At 35.9% G+C, this 13,911-nt stretch overlaps 1 protein-coding gene across 1 annotated transcript; it reads right to left on the reverse strand.

The window, feature by feature from the left end:
* Window positions 1–13,064: 13,064 nt before the first annotated feature.
* Window positions 13,065–13,571, reverse strand: LOC147283994 (chaperone protein dnaJ 20, chloroplastic-like). The gene has a single exon (XM_086245634.1). The coding sequence runs from the start codon at window positions 13,569–13,571 to the stop codon at window positions 13,065–13,067; it is 507 nt and encodes a 168-aa protein (XP_086101760.1).
* Window positions 13,572–13,911: the final 340 nt, after the last annotated feature.

Consider the following 13,911-nt stretch of genomic DNA (forward strand, 5'->3'; position numbering starts at 1 on the left):
GTCTGTGTGTCTGAGAGAGAGAGAGAGAGAGAGAGAGAGAGAGAGAGAGAGAGAGAGAGAGAGGGACTGTGTATAGAAGATTCGAGGACAGCCAATTGGTAACTACAAATGTGCATATATAGGGTAATATTAGGTGGGTTAGATTTATTATCTTAATGAAGACCGTTGAATGAGAAATTTGGAAGTAAGTTTATGTCGTCATTGTCTTTGGTGCGGTGTCTCCTCGCAATTCTAGCCAGTATTGATTGACCAAATCTAATCGATAATGCTTATAAAGTAATTTTGTTTTCTTACCAAATACAATTCATGGTCCGGCGTATGGTTTACGGGTACGTGGTTATCCTTAGTTTTTAGCTCAAGTCATAACTTAGAACATGTGTATAACCATAACATGTATATTGTGATATTCAATGTAATTACATGTTATAATATAAATGAAGGTTATCAATATTATATCCTACAAGTACGCAACTTGTCATCCACCATATCATAATATGTTACTTAATTAAATTATGTAACAGTGTTACGATTATACAGGTTTGCAGCATATATAGTTATTATTTATTAGAAATGTAAGAATTATAAGGGTGTTCATAAGTTTTATTATTACCAATAGTAAGTATATAGTCTAATAGTACTTTTTTGTTTTTTTGCAATATTAGAAGAGTTAAATTCGATTCTCCTTTTTGTAAAGAAAAAAAATTATCAAACCTTAAATAAATAAATCATGTTTGGATTAATTAGAAGTCAAGCATAACCGAAACAAAAAGATGATCCAAATTTTTATAAGATGATTGAGATTAGCATTTTAAACTAGTTTTAAGACAAATGAGATTCGTTGTCCACGTTAATTGGTACATGGACTATTGCTTCATACAAGACAATGCTAAAACCGAATTTACCAATATTAATTAACACATGCATAATTTGAAAGCAAGCTATGAAGAACAGAGAAAAATATATTGCTTTTATTTTTTATTTCTTTTGGGTCCAATCCTTCTCGTATGTATTGTTGTCAACTTCTTTTTTCGTTTGGTTTGCTTGCTATTGGTAAAGCAATAAAACTTGCAACGCAGTGAGAGAAGACTTTGTGAAAAGAAATAATTAGAAATAAACCCAAAAGGTATACATGACTTTGAGTAAAACCTAAGAGTTTCTCACTTTCAATTTAAACTGATGCAGGGCAGGGCGCTGAAGCAGTCATGGAACACTGTAATAACAAACATTGATTAAGCATGCATCGATCAGTGACAATTAAGAGGAGCCTTAAGTGTAGTAAATAAACTATATGCATATAGTGGGGAATTAATGCATGACTTCTAAGTTTCCTGGTGAGGTTTCTAGGATTTTATTTCTCGTCCTTTCAGATTTCGTAAGTTTTTCAGTTTTTGATTTTGTCTTTTGGGTTGCTATAATTTACTTTCATTTAATGTTCTAAGTTGGGGGTTAAACTTGTAAGCTTATAAGTTGTACTTGTTGCAGCAGAAAAGGGTGGTTGATTAATGAAATACAATTTCTCTCAAAATCGCAGTGTCTTTTTTCTTGTTCAAGGTTTGTCCGCCTTTTAGTTTTCTGGTTCTCTACAACTGTAGAATGGTACTAGAAACGAGGTTTTTAGGGTTTTCAGGTCTCTCCTCGCACCGGCAGATAGTGGACCCTACCTATCTATCCTTTTCATTTCTTACTTCCATTTTAGTTCTACAAACCACCATCCACGTACGCTACCCTTTTCTGTTGCAGCAAGTACAACAAGGATGATTCGAACACTATATTGTATGTTGACGATCCAGTATATTTTATAGGTCTCTATTCCAAAATCATATATGAAAAATTAGACAAATTTAAAACTATTAAGAGATTTAATTTTAATCAAATAAATATACGAACATAATGTTTTCGATAAACACGTACATAAAATAGTGAGCATTTACTCAATGATCAAATAGTTTTTGATTTATCTAATTTTTTGCAAAAACAATCCTACAATGGAGACCAAAACAATAAACAGATTCGATAATTAAAATACAATGTGAAGTGGACCTCACAAGAGATCTCTTAAATAATCTTATTTAAGAGATCTTTTAATGGGAGGGCCTGCAATAGTTAGTGTTGAAATTTATATAAGTTTCGTTTGATTTACCAGAAGAGGAATGCTATCTACCTTCCTCATTCTACCTTCTCTTTTATTTTCTAATTCTGCAATGTAGTCTCATGATTAAAACCGTTCATTTTTTAGATATCATCTCTGTAAAAAAATTAACCAAATTGAAAATTGTCTAGTCATATAACTGTTATCAAATAAATAGATATTGAATCTATTTGTTACAAAAACAGTCAGTTTCTTTGGTCACAATTACATAACGAAACGATTTCTGATTTGGTTAATTTGTTAATGAGATCGATGATCTTTAAATGATAATATCCAAAAATTCAACCACTTCGATCAAATTAAAGACTAAACTGCGGAATTAGAATAATAAAAAAGAAGGAAGGAGAAGCTAGAAAGGAGAAACATATAGCATTTCTCTTTAATATTGCACGTGTATTATCTCTGCCGGCCTGACAATTTCCTCAAATCTTTTAATTTGTTCTTACTTCTTAGTAATCTAGCTCTAATTAACATAAGCAACACTTTCCACGAATCTTCTAGAAATTGAGATAAAATATGTTCATCTTAACCAATAATATAAAGTAGTCCCTGTAATTTTTATATCGTATGTCATACGTTCATTATCATAGGATATTATATAGTTAATTAATTAATTATCCCAACTATCCAAATTACTGGCGGCGATGTTGGTCATAGGTTAACCTGCTGGCACATAGAATTTATTTTTCTCTATATTCTTAGCCGACAATAGATTCAATGGACCAAATCAAAATGAAAGATTTCGACGTATTTATTTATTTTAACACACTTTGATAATTAAATATAACGAATTTGGGTATTGTCATGGTCCCTTATATTTGTCCAGTACTTCAGCAAGTCCAAGGAATGGGCCCAATCCAGAACACAGATAAGACCAAGAGATTCTTTAAAACATCTAATAGATTTTTTTTTAGTAATTTAATTAAAGAGCCCTCATTAAACTTTGTGTAAACTATTCAAAACCCCCTAATTAGAGATTAGTTATTTCAAAACCTCCACTTTTATTAAAACTAATTCAAAACCCCCTATTAGTCACTTAAACTCTCCCAAAACCCCCTGGTCAACTAACATCCACCTATGTTTGACCCACATTTTTTTAAATATTCCTATTATAACCCTATTATTCAAAATCTTTTTTTTTTATTTTCTCATCCTTACGCTCTCTCTCTCTCTCTCTCTCTCTCTCTCTCTCTCTCTCTCTCTCTCTCTCTCTCTCTCTCTCTCTCTCTCTCTCTCTCTCTCTCTCTCTCTCTCCTTCGCGCGCGGCTGTCGTCGGCGCGTGTGGCGTCGTCCGGCAATGGTTGCTAGCAAGACCACCACCATCAGCTTCGTATTTCTCTCTTTTTCTTCTCTTTGTCATCACTCGCCCCGAATCAAGCCCAAACATTCCAGATCGCCGCGACTACGATCGGTGGTGCTCGCCGGCGATCTGCCTTTTTTCGGCGGAGTTGGAATGTCAGACCACCCAAGTCTTCTTCCTCTCGACGTCCTCAGCACGATGGTATGCTCGGATTCTCTATCCGATCAGCCACGGCGGCAGATCGATGCCACAAAGGCCGCGGCTTCTCCGCCGGCGATCTGCCTTTTTCGGCGAAGTTGGAATGCCGGACCACCCAAGTCTTCTTCCTCTTGACGTCCTGAGCACAATGGTGTGCTCGGACTCTCCATCCGATCAGCCACGGTGGCAGATCGAAGCCACAAAGGCCGCGGCTTCTCCGCCGGCGATCTGCTTTTTCCGGCAGCCATTTCCGAAGAGTGAGGTACCTATCTTCTTCACCTCATTTTGCTCTTCAATTATATGTATTTGGATTGGTCCAATTGTTGAAGAAACAAGAAAACCCAAATCAAACGTTACGACCACTACGGCTGCTCCGCCGCGAGTGGTGGCGATTAAAACCTTATTTTATTCATTTTTTAGTGCGTGAAAATTCAGTTTCTTGGATAGGGAACTTTAAACTTACATTTATTGATTAAACAGTTTCAGTTCGTGAAACATGAGTTTTAAATGAAATTAGAATGAAATTATGGTTCTGAAATATGATGAATCAAATTTGCAGGTAGAAACAAATTGAGGCAGTGGCGACTGTCGTGTACTCGTCGCGCGTGAGGTGATCGGACGACATTGTCTAGGTGTAATTGTTTTTTATTTAAGGTGTAATTGCATTTTAGTGAAGGTGTAATTATTTTTTAATTAAGGTGTAATTGCAATTTAGTCAAGGTGTAATTGTTTCATCACTTAATTCAATTTCAGTAAGTGAATTCATAACTGAATTCTTCAATTCAGTGTAACTGAATTTATGAAATTCAGTTTCAGTGAATTGAATTCTTGAAATTCAGTTTCAGTATAACTGAATTCTTGAAATTCAGTTTCAGTGTAATGAAATTCAATCTCAGTGTTTGATTTTAGTTTTAGCGAAATATTAAGTTTTAGCAAAAACTTCAATTCCAGAAAAAAACAAAAAAAAAACAAAAAACAAAAAAACAAAACAAAACAGTTTCACCAAAATTCAGTTACAGTGATGTCAGCGTGCGTCAACACGTGTCAGCATATGTCAGCGCGCGTCAGAAGGGTAGGGGTTGGTCTTCCAGCTATCCTGTAGACTTGCTTGGATGCGGTAATGGCTGGGTTCTAATGGCATACATGTAAATTAATGTAATTAATAAGCCTAAATTATTAGTAGGCTTTGAATTGGGTGCGGTTGGTGTGTCTGATTATGGTTGGGTGCAGCAACAAAGTTTTCTCTATAAATGGGTGCTACAAATTACGGACTATTAAACTTTAATGAATGTTAAACCTTTTTGACCTCTTAGCCCAAAACTTACTTTTATAACACTTTTGTATTTTTTGTGATTAAAATATCTCTCTATATATATACTTTATAGACCATGAATTCCACTAATAGACTAGAAAGTTCACTAGGTTTTTTATTTTTTTTCATGTGTCGACCGCACTGTCAACTAAGTGTTCTAGCACCACTATGTTGACCGAATATTCCACATCTATAATCATCGCATCTTCTTCTTCTTCTCCATTGAATCCAGATATAATTTTGAGAACAAGATCCGGATTGAATTATGATCTGCTGCAACTTTTTGGTTAATCCAATCTCATTAGCTTGGATTTACCTTAAGCCCTAAAAAATTGATGGCAAATTTGGCAAGTGATGAGATATACATAGAGATGTGTTTTATTAAAAAAAATTAATGGCAGTCTTTGTCATCATCTTGTTCTGGCAAATCTAGGAGATAGATGAACCACACACAAAATTTTCTTTTTTCTTCTTCTTTTTTGCTTCAGACTTTCAGATAACTAAATCCCCAAAACCCAAAGAAACAGACAAAGCAAGAGAGGCGCAGGTGAGCAGCTAGAGGCGCGGGCGGTGGGTTTGGGTCGCGAGAGGTGGGTGCAGATCTGGTTGGCTGGGGGAGACAGAGAGAGAGAGAGAGAGTGAGAGAGAGAGAGAGAGACAGATCTGGTTGCTGAGAAGAATCAAGGAGAGAGAGAGAGAGAGAGAAAGAGAAAGAGAGAGAGAGAGAGATCTGTGTAGATCTAGTTGTCTTCATGCACAGATCTTTTTCTTCATCTGTGAAGAAGAGTGGTTGGCTGGAGAAGGAGGGAGGGAGAGAGAGAAAAAAAAAAAGTAATTAAAATTTAGGGGAGTGTCCCCAACTCAGATTTTAAAGGAGTTTAATGGATTTTAAAATCCATAGAATTCATCAAAATCAAAAGAATTGGGTGGAATTCTCATGGAATTTGTTATGTGTAAAAAATGCATTCAAATCCATCCAAATCCATTAAAATCCTTCACTTAATGAAATCCATGACTTTTTGAGAACACATGGATTTCATTGGAATCCATTAAAATCTGAGTTGGGGACACCTAAATTTCATTGGAATCCATTAAAATCTAAGTTGGGGACACCCCCTTAGGTTTTTATATGAAGGGCATTATAGATATTTCACACGAAAAAGAGTTAGTAAAGTAAGTTTTTTGAGAAAAAGAGTCAAAAAAGCTTATTTGATATCAAATGGGGCTATTTACTTAAATTACTCTTTTTTCTGTTTTTTCTTAAAACTTTCTATAAAAACTGCAAAATTTTGTTTTCTAGGCATACCTTAGCATTGATCCACAGGACAGTCCAATCACCACATGGTGGCATACAGATTATCAACTAAGCAGTTCATGACCTTACCAAATATTGCTTAACTTTTTAATAGCTTAAAAGTACTTAAAAGATTATGTTATCTTTATATTGCTATTCTGGAACATAAATTTGACAAAAAGCATTTTTATATTGCTACTTTGGTAGCTCACCCATGCAATTCAAGTAAATAAAAAATTGTGATTATAGGGAGGGACAAAATATTAATGGGTTACAATCTGGTGCTTACCGAAGTGATCACATTTTCGAACCACTTTAGTTAATTGATCACATTATGTGGTAGTTCAGTTAGAAAGACTGTAGAATTACTCACAACGCACTTAAGTTCGAACTCCCCTCTTTCAAAAAAAAAAAAAATCACATTATGTGGTATGTGAGGTCCACTTGTTACATAAACTATTATGGTGGGTCAATTATTAATAAAAATACATTATTCGTGACATATTAATGTCAAAACAAATGTGTTTCAAAAAGATGATTTGTCACTTTAGCATTACTTTTTGATGAATGTCTGCGATTCTCTGTTGCAAAATGTAATATACGGAATTTTTGCAGAATGTAAACTTAAAATAGGAACAATTACTTGTAAGTTATAATTGTATCGAGTAAACCTAAGTGTTTTCATACCCGGGAAAAAAAAAAAAAAAAAAAAAAAAAAAACTTAGGTGTCTTTTGGCACCCATGAGAGTTGAACAAAAGACGATTGTGTTTACACAGTTACACTCAATGTTACATGGGTAGTGGGTCGTTGTGGTACATGAAACGGGTACGGGAACGCGGGACGTTAGTGTTAGGGTACGGGGTACGTTGGGGGTATACCCAGTTGGTACCCCATTTTGGGTCGCGGTTCATTCTAAAATTTAATTTGGATCGTTTTTATTATTATATTTATAAATAAATTTTTTATATGTAAAAGGGATTTTATACTTATGTTTTATGCATTGATTATATTACTCTCTTAAAAATAAAATAATATATATAATAAGAAAAAGTTCTAAAGTCTTGTTTAACTGAAAGTTGTAAAATCATATTGAAAGCCATAAGGAGAATAAAGTCTCTTCATTACAAAAAGCCATAAGGAGGATGCCGGTGCAGAAAACAAAACACACCAAACAAACTATAATAAAAATAGGACTTCAAGGCATATGACGTTCCCCCTTATCTTTAGAAGCATTTCTTAAGCTTCTTGGCCCCACTTGTAAAATTAAAAATTTGAGTTTGATGTGTTCCTGGACAACGTGATGGTATGTTGGGTGGAGTAAGTCTGGTAGAAGAACGTGATGGTGGTGCATCATGTTCCTCTTCTATGGCTTTATTAGAAAAATCATCGAACGTAGAGAAAACAACAAAAGAACAATTATGAGAGAAAGACGCAAAGAGGAATTAGATCTAGAGAAAAGAGCCAGGAATTAGAACCATGAATTAGAACCAGAGAAAAGAGGAAGAGAAGAATTAGAACCAGGGTCTCTTGCAAGAGAGAACTGGTGCGCGAACGCACTACGTTCTAGGTCGGGCGATCTGGATCACAGGTCGATGCCGAAAGGAGCGAACCATGTAACTCTTACACTCACCCTTTTACAACAAGTTGCCTAAGAGATTATTGAAGGGTATATATCTCATGGTCTAGGCTATCTTTGATTTGTAATCCAAATGGTTTATTAAGAGTTGTAATGCACTTTTGAGATGCTGATCCAAATTCATTATGGGATCGAATAAAAGAATGAACCTCTAGTTTCTATAAATAATTACAAATGATAATATAACTAAACAAAATATTAAAAGACTTATATCAAAAGAGAAAATAAAAGTTAATCTAAATAGACTCATGTTTCTTCTTTTTCATCCGTACTTGAGACTTCTTACGCAATCCAGAAAGTTGTTCTTCCCACACTTCCCTTCGATGTATGGATATCTTTACCTCATCCATGGAACACCCATCGACCCCAAACTGTCTTGAGTCGACCAAACCCAACTGGTAATCGTACTTTTTGTAGAAAGAAGCTAACTCTTAACAATTTTACTGGGAGAAAATACTTTTATTCAACTTCTCACACACAACTGAACTTGTTACAAGGTTACAGATTTAAAGCCTTTCAAAGACCCTTTCCACTTCCTTACACTTTAATGAAAAATAAACATTCCCCCAGCCTAATTAAAACCATAACTGAAAACTTAAAAACTCAATTCATAGACATGAATGAGGAAAAACATAACAGAAACATAAATGAGAAAAATGCATAACTGAAAAACTCAAATAGGGAATTCATGAGGCTGCATAATTTTGTTTAATTTTCCAACAATGCCTCCCGTAAACCAAATTTGCTTTTGACACCCAATCTTGCAACATTCTTTTTGAACACTTGACCACCAAGTGGCTTTGTGAAAACATCAGCCATTTGATCATCTGTCTTGCAATACTTTACTTGAATAGCTCCTTCACTCACAAGATCCCTTAGAAAATGATAACGCATACGAATGTGCTTTGTCCTCCCATGAAGAACTGGATCTTTTGTAACTGAAATTGTAGAGCTATTATCACAAAATAAACTTGTTGGGCTGCTTTGCTTATGCTTTAGACTTTCCAAAATTTCTCTTAGCCAAAGAGTTTGACACCCTGCAAAAGAGGCAGCTATATACTCCGCTTCAGTTGTAGAAAGAGCAACAATTGGTTGCTCATTTGAACTCCATGAAATTGCACCACTTCCAAGATCAAAAACATAGCCAGATGTGCTTTTGCTGTCATCAACACTTCCATCCAAGTCACTGTCAGTATAACCAACTAAACTGGAACATTGGCTTGATAGAAAATACCATAATCAATGGTCCCTTTGACATATCGCATAATTCTTTTTGCAGCCTCCCAATGATTGCTATATGGTTTCTCCATGAATCTGCTAACCAAACTTACCGAATGCATGATATCCGATCTTGTGGCTGTTAAATACATCAAATTTCCCACCAAACTTCGAAACATGGTGGAATTAACAAGCTTTCCTTCACCCTCTTTGCTTAACTTTATGCTTGTATTGCTTGGTGTCATAACTGGATTTGAATTCTCCATCTTAAATTTTTTCAAAATTTCTCTTGCATAACTCTCTTGAGAAATGAAAATGCCTTTCTTGGATTGATGAACTTCAATACCAAGAAAGTGATGTAGCTCTCCCAAATCAGTCATCTCAAATTCTTTCTTCATGGACTGCTTAAAATTATTCAACAACTCCAAATCATTTCCAGTAAAAATAAGATCATCAACATAATGACTTACAACCAAGAAACTTCCTTGAGAGTTACTTTTGATGTAGAGAGTATGCTCGTACGTAGGGGCATTTCTGAAAGCCGTTCTTCTCAAAGTAAGAATTGATGCGGCTGTACCAAGCTCGTGGTGATTGTTTCAGCCCATACAATGCTTTGTTCAACTTCTAAACTTTATTTTCTTCTCCCTTCTTCACATACCCAGGTGGCTGCTCCAAGTAAACTTCTTCTTTGAGAACACCATTTAAAAATGCAGACTTCACATCCATCTGAAACAACCTCCAATTGTTTTGTGCTGCAAGAGAAATTATCAACCGAATGGTGTCAAGTCTAGAAACAGGAGCAAACACATCAGTATAATCTTCACCTTCCCTTTGTTTGTATCCCTTTGCCACAAGTCTCGCCTTGTACTTGTTAATGGATCCATCCGGGTTCATCTTCGTCTTGAACACCTATTTAACACCAATGGGATCCTTATGTGATGGCAAATCTGTGAGTTCTCATGTTTCATTTTTTTCAATTGCTTTTATTTCTTCATCCATGGCTTTCTTCCATTTTTCTTTTCTACCTGCTTCATCAAAGGAAATTGGATCTTCTCCTGCAAAGAAAGCAAAATACAGAACATCATCTGGCAAAGTTACTTGCTCTGATGAGTCATAAAGATCTTGTAGCATTCTGTACTTTGGAGGAGGACTTGGAGATGAGTCTTCACTTGATGGATCCGAATGGGTGTGAGAACTTGCTGGACCATTGTCTTCATCTCCTAAAATAGGAAAGCCTGCTGGACCATTCTTTTCTTCATCAAAAAAAGAATGTTCATCAAATTGTACATCTCGACTTACCAAAATCTTCTTTGTCTTTGGATTGTACAGCTTGTAGGCCTTGCTTCTTTCACTGTACCCAATGAAAAAACACTTCTCCGACTTGTCTTCAAGTTTGTTCCTTATTGCATCTGGAACATGAGCATAAGCAACGCTACCAAAAACCCTCAAGTGTTGCACATTTGGCTTCACTCCATACCATGCCTCATGGGGTGTGCAATCTTTCAAACATTTTGTTGGCGATCTATTGATTAAATAGACTGCACATGCAACAGCCTCTGCCCATAATTCTTGCTGCAAATTCTTCCTTTTGAGCATGCACCTCACCATTTCCATGATAGTCCGATTCTTTCTTTCACTTACACCATTTTGTTGTGGTGTATATCGAGTTGTCAACTCATGCCGGATGCCATGATCTCTACAATATTTTTCAAACTCATTGGAGAGATATTCTCCTCCACGGTCAGTCCTCAAAGTGTTAATCGAACAGCCAGCAAATTTTTCAACTTCAACCTTAAAATCTTTAAAAGCTTGAAAAGCTCCAGATTTTTCTTTAAGACAATAAACCCAAACTTTTCTTGAAAAATCATCAATAAATGAAATAAAATATTTGCTACCTCCAAGAGATTCCACGGGCATCGGACCACACAAATCTGAGTGTATAAGCTCCAAAGGCTTTTTTGCTTGCCATGAGGACTTTAAAGGGAATGGACTTCTATGTTGCTTTCCAAGTTGGCATTCTTCACATACGTCAGATAAATGATCAATTTGAGGCAGCCCTTCAACCATGTTTTTGTTTGATAACATCTTCAAGCTTCCATAATTCAAGTGGCCATATCTGTCATGCCATAACCTGGAAGTTTCTTTCTCTACACCAACAAAGCATGATAAATTTGTTGTATGTAGTCTGAGCGGAAATAAATTATTTCCTGCAACACCAATCTTTGCAACAAGTTGATTGTTCCTTGATAAGAAGCAAGCATTATCATGGAAATAAATCTCATACCCCTTCTTTAGAAGATGGCCAACACTTAATAAATTACTCTTCAAGCCAGGTACATAATAAACTTCTGACATCTTCTCAATATTTCCATATTTTGATTTAAAAGAAATTTCTCCAACTCCCTCAATTTTATAGGCTTTAGCATCACCGATTATCACTTGCCCATGATTAACTGAAGAGAGAGTTGAGAAAAGATTTTTGTTACCTGTCATATGCTTGCTAGCTCCACTGTCCAGATACCACACATCATCAATATTATTTCCACTTCCATGATATGCCAACAACAAGGTTTCTTGAGAGTCATTACTCTCAAAGTTGGTTTCATGCACAAAACCAGCCCCATTTTTCTTGTCATCAGCTTGCTTGAACCTACATTCACGTATTGTATGACCAGGTTTGTTGCAATAAAAACATTCAAAGTAGCCACGACCTCTTCCTCTCTGGTAGCCACGACCTCTTCCTCTGTAAGATGAGAAGTTTGAATTTTTATCGCCTTCAATTGGAGCGCTCGAAGAGCCTCCTTCACTTCCTTGAGAATTAGCACCCCTTCCATAAGAATTGAAATTTCTTTTTCTTCTTCCTCCTCTTCCACGCCAATTATTTTGATGAGACCAACGACCACGGTTGCTATTGCCTCCCGTAGGAGAAACTTGGGACTTAAGAACTTGATCAGGTTGTGCAATGGAAGGATTCCTCAAATTGATTTTGATCTCATGGGCCTCTAATCTTCCTTGCAGGTCTTCCAAAGTGAGAGTAGAGATATCTGTGGATTCCTCAATGGCAGCTTCAATATAATCAAACTTTGGTAATAAGCTTCTTAGGACTTTTTCAACGACTCTGTCATCTTCTAAAATCTCTCCATTTGATGCCATTTGATTAACCACCGATGTGACTCTTGAAATATAACCTTTAATACTCTCAGAATTTGAAAAATTGGAGATGAAGGAAACTGAGAGTATATGTTGAAAAGTGCCTTGCTGTCCTTTTTTCGATTCTCCTCCAATGCATTTTTCTGGGCCTGCGATAAGGCATCTTCATCTTCGGGCTGGTCGTAGCCGTCTTCAACAAAACTCCACAATCCTAGCGATTTCAACAACACTTTCACATTGTTGCTCCAATAATCATAGTTATCCCCACTGAAACGAGGAATAAGAGAAAGCAAATTTGAACCACCATTTGAGTTGGTATTTGCCATCTCAGCTACACTGCTCTCTCTCACTTTTTCTTTTTCTTTCTCTTTGGCAACACTCCTCTCTCACTTTTTTTCTTTCTATATAGGCTCTGATACCAATATGTAGAAAGAAGATGCTAACTCTTAACAATTTTACTGGGAGAAAATACTTTTATTCAACTTCTCACACACAACTGAACTTGTTACAAGGTTACAGATTTAAAGCCTTTTAAAGACCCTTTCCACTTCCTTACACTTTAATGAAAAATAAACATTCCCTCAGCCTAATTAAAACCATAACTGAAAACTTAAAAACTCAATTCATAGACATGAATGAGGAAAAACATAACAGAAATATAAATGAGAAAAATGCATAACTGAAAAACTTAAATAGGGAATTCATGAGGCTGCATAATTTTGTTTAATTTTCCAATAATTACAAATGATAATATAACTAAACAAAATATTAAAAGACTTACATCAAAAGAGAAAATAAAAGTTAATCTAAATAGACTCATGTTTCTTATTTTTCATCCGTACTTGAGACTTCTTACGCAATCCAGAAAGTTGTTCTTCCCACACTTCCCTTCGATGTATGGATATCTTTACCTCATCCATGGAACACCCATCGACCCCAAACTGTCTTGAGTCGACCAAACCCAACTGGTAATCGTACTTTTGACGTAAAATTGGGTCTGAAAGTGTTTCGTATGCCTTTTGAAGCTCAATTAATTTTCTTGTAGACTCCTCTTTTGCTGAGGTAGGGCAAATATCAGGGTGGAATTGACGAGCCATGCTTCTGTAGGCCTTCTTTATCTCATGCAAGCCCACATTTTGAAAATTATTCTCGGAACCAAGAGAGAGTACCTCATAAAAGTTGTTGGACTTTTTTTTGTGCATTGCCAACCCACCATGATCTGCTGCTGCTCTACATGAAATAGTAGTTTCAAGCTTATAATTATTATGAGCTTTTAGCTTCGAGTACTTCACTTTGTTTAGCCTTGGTGCCATCTTTGCTATATTGGTATTCATTTGCAAGGAGATTTCCATGTCTGTGTGTGTGTGTGTGAGAGAGAGAGAGAGAGAGAGAGAGAGAGAGAGAGAGAGAGAGAGAGTACAGAAAAGTTAAAGAGCTAGCCTTGCTACGGATGTGTGTGTATATAGTGCAATATAATCGGTTTAGATTTTTTTCTTAATTATGAAGACCGTTGAATGAGACTTTTGGAAGTTTATGTCATATATATTTGTCTTGGTAGGGTGTTTCCTTGCGATTCTAGGCAGGCTTAATTGATCATACGGTCCAATTTTATGTCTTATATATTTGTCTTGGTAGGGTGTTTCCTCATCGATA

Source organism: Dryas octopetala, chromosome 5, assembly GCF_963921425.1.
Source record: "Dryas octopetala chromosome 5, drDryOcto1.1, whole genome shotgun sequence".
In the NCBI taxonomy this organism is placed as follows: Eukaryota; Viridiplantae; Streptophyta; class Magnoliopsida; order Rosales; family Rosaceae; genus Dryas; species Dryas octopetala.